This window comes from Ceratosolen solmsi, unplaced genomic scaffold, assembly GCF_000503995.2.
Source record: "Ceratosolen solmsi marchali unplaced genomic scaffold, CerSol_1.0 scaffold7, whole genome shotgun sequence".
Lineage (NCBI taxonomy): Eukaryota > Metazoa > Arthropoda > Insecta > Hymenoptera > Agaonidae > Ceratosolen > Ceratosolen solmsi.
In genome coordinates, this window is record NW_011948413.1 from 9,176,475 (window position 1) to 9,185,651 (window position 9,177).

Genomic DNA, 9,177 nt, shown 5'->3' on the forward strand with positions numbered 1-9,177 from the left:
GGGGGGGGGGGCATGTAGCGGAAGGTGTTGGCTAAGACTAGAGGTCCTTACCGCGTCGCTTGCCGTGCTGTACTGGCCGTGCTGCAGCGTCTCCAGAGCCATCCAGCCGACGGCCCGGCTCTCGTTATCGCCGAGGCAGTGGTAGTCCTGGGGGAAGAGGTCCCGCGCAAGGGCAGAGTCCGCCAGCCGCGTGCGCAGCGTCCCACTATCCACGAGGCAGTTCCTCGTCGCAATGTCTCTGTAACAGTTTGATGTCCTGCTTGTTCGACCACTCGGCTAGCGACGTAGGAGAGGACGAGGCTCAATTCGCCGAGGACTTGGGCGTTCGCGCCGTCGAGAGATGAGCGCAACAAGTGGCAAGGGGAGGCTCGTATTAGCGAGGCCGAAACACGTGGGAACTCCTTTACATTCGATCGCGACCACACGGCGCATGATCCAAGCATCGAATACTCGAAACGTGCGATAATGAAGACTTCGGTATTGTTGTTTTTACATTTTATTGATAGTGTATGTCGTTGCTGTTGATGAGTGTTTGATGAGTCGCGTTGGATTTTGATATTTTCACGGGCGTTTTAAAAGTTGATCGATCCGCGCGACGCATCGCTGTTATCGTCCCGTTCGAGAAATAAAAGAATAATATTAATTGTAGGAAGCTGAATGGTGAATCGTACGGGACGAGATTTATTAGCGAGTGGGAGGTGCGCGTGGAACTGTAAACAATGACGGAGAATGTAATTCAATTCTACGGATCAATCGAGCGTTTTTTCGTTGGAAAACATTGGTCTTTATCAATTGCAATCAACCCGTGTGCCCTTCGTTATATATTTAATTCATTCTACTCAACGCGTAGGGACACTTTGTTTTCACGCATTCCCGTCATATCCAACGTCAGTCCCTACATTTTCCGCCCCGAATAATTTATAAATGCGTTATTCCGGATGAGCAATGGTCGAATATTCTACGGTTCGTTCGAGTGCCTTTTTTTCGCTGAGATTAGCCGAGATTCCAGACGTGGATTATCAAAAAAGTAACAAAGTAAAAAAAAAAAAAAAAAAAAAAATCACACCAAGTGAGTCCAAACAGTGAAGTAACGGCAATCGACGAAGGAATAAATCGAATGCCTTCACCCACTCCACTTTTCACCACGATTATTTCAATGACCAAGACGTCATGGTTGAGCGGGACACGGACACGGTCGTAGATCCGCCAACCCCTCGCCCGCTTCACCCCTTGTCGTAAAAGATGTCCGAAGCGCAAAAATATTGACCGTTAAGCGAATTGAAGAATCGCATTGTCTCTCTCTCTCTCTCTCTCTCTCTCTCTCTCTCTCTCATTCTCTCTCTCTCTGGCGGAAGCGAAGAGAGAGAAAGAAGCTCGACGAGGTACGGGTCGCGAACAATTGGCGATAAATCGGTCGATTTTGGCCGTCGCGTCCTGACACATTTGGCGAAAGTTCGTGGGAGGGTCGCCACGATTTATACAGACCTGTGGAGGATGCCACGACCGTGGAGAAAGGCGGTGGCCCTCGCCACCTGGACGGCGACGTTCACGAGGTCGCGCGTCACTGGGTGATGCTGGCCGTCGGTAAGGTAGATCTTGAGGTTGAGGTCGCACGGCGAGCAGACGTAGGCGAGCATCGGGCAAGTGTCCTCGAGGCAGGCGGCTGCGAGGGCGACTACGTTCCCATGGACGAGGCCCGCCAACTGCGAGCCCTCCACCACGAGTAGCGAGGCTTGATACGCCGTTGCAATGTCTACGGAATAAGGGAGGCACTGCCAGGGATTAGTGTGTCCCACCTGTTGTGTACGAGATTACTCGCTGGACGATCGATCGTCGGCAAGGTGGACCTCTTCGATACCGCCCGCAGGTTAATAATTCAGCCGCGGTAGATTTTTTGTGCTTTCACCCCTGTATCACTCACTCACTCTCTCTCTCTCTCTCTCTCTCTCTCTCTCTCTCTCTCTCTCTATATATATATATATATATATATATATATATATATATATCATCTCCCTTTTTTGCCGAGTGTTTTTATATGTGGCTGCTTGGCTACAATTGTGTCTCACTTTACACTTTGTATTTTGAACTTTGTTTGGCTAAGCGACACATTGCTTGACCGACAAAAAGTTTTTAGGATTTCTTATAGCGCTTTGCCATTATTGGCTTCTACTTTCATTCTGTGCTTTATTCATGACCAAACGGAGGTATTAAATTACCTTTGTGCTGTTACGCGAGTGGTTATATAAGCATCCTTAAAAACAAAAATATATATATATATATATATATACTAATGCACCTATACAAGGAAGCTGTATTCATTTTCAAATTTGCGTAGCTTCTTATAATAAATTAATTGGTTTACCGGCCACTTTCATGAAAGTGCATTATGCGCACAAGAATGTTTATGATCGAGAAAATAAATCACTATAATATCTACATTCTTCGACTTTTATACATAATTCTTGTTTGAAAATGCGCAATTTAATTATTAAACTTTGAAGCCTTAATGAATTTAATGAGTTACATTGGTCATTTGACTAATTGAATGTGTAGAGATAAGAAAGTTCAAATGGAAATTGAAATGCATATTAAAATTTACCGATAGAATATTATTCGACAGCTATATCGTATTTAGATTTCCATTGTGTTGAATCTACAATTACTCGAGTAGGCTTGCCTGCTATCGATTATTATGGGCTATAGAGTGAGTGCGTGAGTCTGTGAGAGAGAGAGAGTGAGAGAGAGTGAGAGAGAGTGAGAGAGAGAGAGAGAGAGAGAGAGAGCTTGAGAGGAGAAGAAACAAAAGACACAGGAAGCGATAAAACGTAATAAAGCGCTATTTACGTTGGATAATGCGTACCGAAAGATTCAGCATGTCAATCATGAGAGTTGGTTGGGAAAGTAACTTGGACCGGTTTATGATTAGTTTCCGCCTAGTTAGAGGCCCATAATTCCCAGAGACGGCCGTAGCGCCGTACATTCAAAAAGTTAAATTAATTCTCGAGCGAGTCACGTCGTCAACCTACCTGTAACTGTCTTTATGATGACTTCCTGCTCGCGGCCGACGTGGCTCAAACTGCCCCGATAAACCTTCCCGAAAGTGCCCTCTTGCACTACGCTGCGACAGTGAAGGGCGGCTCTCGAGACCGCGAGCGCTCTTGCTTTCTCGCAGGGGTCCGTTGACTGAAACAACCGAGGAAGTCAATTAGGAGAGGATGGATTTTTCAACAGCGCTACGGGTACTACGGACGCTTTGCCAATCGCCTCGCGTTATTTCGATTTGGCGGTTGGCTGGACAAATCAAGGCCTCCTCACGTTGACGGGTTATCGCGGCGGGGTTGAAGCGACTTGGGTTGACTGAGCCTCTTGTTTACGAATGCCAAGGCGATCTGAGATTTATACACACACACACGCACGCACGCACGCACGCACACACGCATATATATATATATATATATATATCTTCTTATTATACGACTGACCGTCGATAAAAAAGTTTGCCGTGCCGTTTATGTAGTCTTCAGGGAAGGCATTCGCCCAAATGTAGAAATTGATCATGATTCATCGACAGACTTTTTTTCTCACGCGCTACGTACTCATCTCGTACGTGTGGAGGCGCATACGCGCGCGTGCACACACCGAAGCTTTAAGAATAAAATTTTACGAGCAATAATTGTAAGCAGGATTATTTTACGAAATCGTAGGACTCGAGTTAAAGAAAATTTCCAATTTCACATAAAAGTCCGCGCGGGGCAAGTACTTTTACTTATAGCCGGTGCTCCGAATGTTTATAAGCTGGTTAAATTTATCCAATTACAAATGGCAGACAACTGGACGAAAACTTTGATTAATAGTTGAAAAAACCAAGAGAAGCGGACGGATTCGACGGATCCTTGAAAAAGCTTAATAATACACAGCTCGTGGAGGGTACATAAAAAGCGTCTCATTAAAGCGATAGCGACCGGCAGTCTTATTAATCCATTCGAATGAAAAATTCACTGCACCGATTTCAATAATAAAGCATTAAATTAGTATTCCTCTTTTCTTTTTCACGCTCGGCGTCAGCGTCACGAGCACTTTGCGCCCTCGACTCCGCCTCGCTTTCTCCTCGTTAAGGCTCCTCTCGCTTTTTCACGCTAATGAAGAAAGCCTTTTCCGCATCACGCCCGGCAATTTATAAATATAAACTCGTCCTTGCTCTTTCTTAAAAATTGTGAGCGCAAGGACGACAGGGTATCATGATAAACGGGGGCTAAACAATGGCTGCCGACGTCGCCGATCCACTGTGATTAGCCTCGATAAGCATGAAAAATTTCCGCGCGATCGTTCTTCATGAGCGCGAAACGTCCTTGGCTAACGGGCACCTCCTCCACCTTCCAGCCAAGGATTCTCGCTGTTCGTGTATTCGTGCGCAGCAGAGCGTTAAAAGTGGATGCCCTGACGATCCGCAGCTGACTCTCGAGTGGAATATTCTCGGCCGGCTTTTCTCCGTTGCCCCCCGCCCCATCCCGCTACCTCTGGCTTATGTTATATACTCCAACAAAAATTTTCGACGCCCGTAAGCCCGTAAGAGTATAGAACCCTCTAATTTTCCAGGGCCCCTCGCGCTCACGATCGGTCCATGCCGATGCCAACCATCCCACCCTCTCCGCTACCTTCATTAATTTCAATTTTACGGTCTTTTGCCCACCCGATTCTCGCCCGTTGGCGCTCCTCCTTTCGTCGATTCTTTATTATTTGCCAGACGCGCCTTGGACTTGGACCGACGAGCGATCTCGTTGTCGTTACCTACTTTACAATGACCGTCCCGAGATACCGTCACGACTCTTCAGGCTCCCTCGGCAATGTCTGGCATCGTAGCTCTTCTACTCGCTAGTCTAGCCGCTTCTAACTTGTCGCTACAATTGCCAATTTATATCGAGTGCCTTTAGCAGTGACGATTAACATAATGTTGAAAGGTTTTGGGAGCCGAGACATCGTCACCGAAAAGCAATTTGACTGATTTCCTACCGGAGATTACGAATGCGCTCTTTGGTAGGGAAAAGCCGCGATGGTATGAGCAACACCAACACCATTCTTGAACGTACGTAATGGGTAAGCGTCCTTTCGCGAGATGCGCCAATCTCCGGATAATTACCAATGATTAAAGGCATTTTAGCACATTGCATCGATAATTGCCTAATTAAATTGGCGGTCAATTAGGCAATATTTCGGCGACTATTAGGATATTACCGCTGGACATCCACCTGCGCTATCCATTCCCGCTATCTTTTCTCTATCTTCTCTAACGACGATTTAAGAATATTTCTATTGGGGCCCGAGTTCATGCTCTACAATTGGCACATTCATTAATATATCCTTGTTGCCTAATAAATTAAAGGCTAAATTAGAAAATACATTAGATTGGCGGAATAATAATTAGAATCGGATTACGAATGCTATTTGCAGTCTGTGTGTCTGGCCTTGAATTCCGCTAGAATGGCTGAGATACCATCGGGTTAGATTATCCACGATCAATTATATATTCAATGTTAAATTAAATTCAAGTTTCGTTTGAATGGTCGGGCGATCTTTCCGATCTAATGGCCGTAAATAAAAACTTTACGGATCACAATTTTACGCCAAACTTTCGAAACGTCCCCGTAATTTTTTTTATTGCTTTTTATTGATTTGGCGACTTGGCCACTCTCGTTCCACATTAAAATTTATAATTCAATTATTTGAAAAAGCCAATCGGAAAATAAATAATAATCGCTTATGTTTCGCGGGCTCGAGCGGCGTGGCAAAGAGTCGGATAGAAACTCATTGCCGCGGAAGCGAATATCCAGAAAAATTTCAGAGTAAACAGTCAAACGCGCCCCCTCGTCCTACGCGCACAATCCCTTTCAAAACGAATGAAAATCAATCCCACCGTCATTATCATTAACGTAGTTGGACATTAACAGTAGCCGGCGGTTTAGAGCCGATCGCGATTCGACTCTCCCCGCATTCTATTGCATGCACGCGCACATGGACGCGTTTCCCTCCCATAATACGAAAAAATCAATTCCAATCGCCGTATTATTTCGACAGAGGCGCGACTCCTCGCTAATACACGATTCCTGCATTCTATTAGTTGGACGTTACTAGCTACTCTGACATTTCACCTTTCTACCTTCTAATCTGCGTGGCGCTCAGTTGGCAGCCGTTGCCGATTATTTGCTCGAGCCGATAATCGCTTCTCTTCGATTCTGGTAACTCGTAATTACGAGAGAGGATTTTTTGGCGGTGGGAGGGAGCACGCCATAGCATCAACTATTTTCTATACTTTTGCCTTTCTTTTAATGGCCTCAATTAGCAATTGCACGGGTTCACGGATTGTTTGCTTATTGTTATTTTACAAATTTTTGAGTGGTATTAGAGGGAAATAAAGGTAATTCACATAAGACATTATCGCGATACAAGTCGATCTTACGATATCCCATAGCTCGTATTACATTATTTACCTTCAATTTCACGCGTGCATTTGCAATCGTGCCATTATTACGTCACACGCACGCACACGCGCAGACACACGCACATTGCGTGGAGGAGGGTGGATAGGTTGGGGGAGTTTATGCTAAATTTATTTGAATTAATTTACGTGGGGGCAGCACGTTGCACATATTTAGAACACAGCGTTAGAATAAATCAGTCTGGTGAAAAAACGACTACAAAAACAAAAGCAAAAAAAAAAAAAAAAACACAAAAAAAAACACAAAAAAAACACAATAAAAAAAAAAAAAAATAAATAAAAGAACCAGCAGATTGTATTTGAAAAATAAACTTTTCTTACTCCTTATTGTTTCGTGACTCGCGACCTCAATTTTCATTTCGGTTATGTCGCTTCTCTTTTACTAGCGCGACTTATACAGCTTTAAATATTTCCTCAGCATAATTTGCTACTGTCCTCTAGAAGGATTATAACGAAAGTTATCGCGATGTGTGGGTGACTAAACAAATGGCGAACGAGATAAGGAGCGAAGGCGAGACGAAGATAGGCAGTGGTAAGAAAAGAGATACGTACGCGAAATGAAAATGGCGCTGGAAATAAAAGTTTGTACGCACATTGGAGATGGCAGGGGCTCCACTACTCCGTATTACGACGAATACATAAACGTATAAAAGGAACTTTTCGCTCTGTTTGAATGCAGTAGCGCAATAAATTGCCCAAGCGAGTTGCACTGGCGCTACCTGCCCGAGTAATCAAGAGCGCCTACACTCCCCCACCCCCGTCACGCCGGCCTATACTATACCACGTACTCACGCCATACTCCCGCGTCGGCCCAAACTCTCCAAGCTCTTGCACAGCCGCGTCGCTCACACTCTCCCGCTCCTCCCGATTATGAAACTTACGCATTAATCCGACGTTGGAAAAAAGAGGAGGGACGAGGAGGAAGACGAGGCGCCCGAGTCTTGGACTTTGCACCTGTTTCGCCTCTCGTCCGCTGTCGCTTGGCGCGTCCCGCGGGACGAGTCCGTTGAGTCTGGAGGGCTGGAAAAGCTGGAAAGGGAAGGATACGGATGGCAGCTTACACACGCGGTTGGCCTCCGCCCTTGCCGGCAGCCCGAAATTGTCTCACCGACCCGGTGGAGCACACCGAGCAAACACGAGAGCGCTGAATAAACCAAGTCAGGACGTGATCGTGTATTTTTTATGTCTCGCGTGGCGAGGGCCGCGATTACACGAGTCCTTGGTATTTGTTCGCTCGTTCGTAAGCGATCGGCGCGCGTGCTCCTTGGGATCGGGAGGCTGGTTTCCCCGGATGTATTATGAAAGGGATTGGAGGGGAGCCGAACGAGCACTCTCGCCTGACATTCGTCGAAGGATTTCGTACTCGGAGTTTCCATGTAACGAGGTTCCTTGCTCCGTGGCTCGTTTGAACGAGGAGAAAAAGCCGAGAGCGACGTCTTCGCGTCGTTGATGAACGCGCGAGTGCTAAGTGGATTAAACGGCTCGTCGTCCGGTTGTTTTATACGTCATTCTCAATTACAAGCGCTCACGCACTTTTGGTAATACTCGCGGTGGTAAGCGAGCTTGGCGAGCATTAACGGCGCTTTGGGATTTTCCGAGGAACTTTACACGAATTTCGCGCCCCTCCCATTATTCCCGATCTCCATTTATAAGCGCGACATAACGATCCCCGCCCCGGATCATTCGAACATTTACATTTGCATTAACTCGAAACTTACAATTGATTCGCGTCGCGCGAGACGTCGGGCCGCCTCGCTTTTGCCACGAGCATCCTTAAAAGTAGCTAATGGGCATATTGGGCCGATTCGCTTTCACCATTTTTTAAAACATCGCTCGCAAGCGTAAAATCAGCGAGAAAAGAGCGGAAAAATTGCTCTTCAATATACTGTCGGTTCCAGCGAGATAGAAACGCTAAATATAATTTATGCTCGCTTGATCTCGTTGCGCAAGGGAAAGTAATAAAAGGCGAGGAGACAGAGAGCTGGAGGCCGGGAGTGAAAAAGGTGGCGGGGAATGGCGTACGGGTGGGTTGGTAGGGCACAACCGGGTCCCGTGATTGTTTTGGCTTTGATCTCGGATCAATTTGCTGGTTATACGCGCGTACGCGCCCTCGCCTCGCTTTCTGCTTCTTGACGACGCGTCGTTTCCAGAGAGGAAACTCGAGAAGGTAAAGTGAAGCGGAGGACCGTAAGGCGCAGGACGGGAGGTTAGAGAAAACACGGGTGAAGCTGAAGGAATAAAAGTCGCGAGAAGAAGGGCGAGAGAGTTTCTTTTACTTTCGTAGTTGGCCAAGGTAGAGAAACATTTATGCGAATATAGTCCCATTAAGTTGTAATAATCGTTGCGTAACGAAATGTCAATTTACTCAAGATGTACCGTAAATTTTACTAAAAGAAAAAAACAAAACAAAAAAAAAAATACAAAACTGATAAGTTCGTTCGACGCGAACAAAGCACATGTTTCGTTTGCGGAGAAAAATGTTGTCTAGACTCCCCGTAGATGCACGATGAAAATATAATACACAACCACGATTTTGTAGCTTCTTCATGATATTGAAGTTATGATGTCGAAGCTATGAATTTCATTCACGAGTCTTAAAAGAGGGAGGATCAACGTGAAATATCATACCTGTAAGGTGAATACTTATTTGTTTCACTTTAATACATATGCTTAGATATTTCTTA

General features: G+C 45.7%; 1 protein-coding gene across 1 annotated transcript in view; it reads right to left on the reverse strand.

Annotated features, from left to right (window-relative positions):
* Nucleotides 1-9,177, reverse strand: part of LOC105367671 (tyrosine-protein kinase Drl) — a 141,569-nt gene that overhangs the window by 2,186 nt on the left and 130,206 nt on the right. The window contains exons 6-8 of the mRNA XM_011506439.1: nt 3,027-3,183; nt 1,486-1,753; nt 52-238 (exon numbers count right to left, since the gene is read on the reverse strand). Coding sequence (XP_011504741.1) covers nt 52-238; nt 1,486-1,753; nt 3,027-3,183 — 612 coding nt within the window. The remainder of the gene's footprint in view (nt 1-51; nt 239-1,485; nt 1,754-3,026; nt 3,184-9,177) is intronic.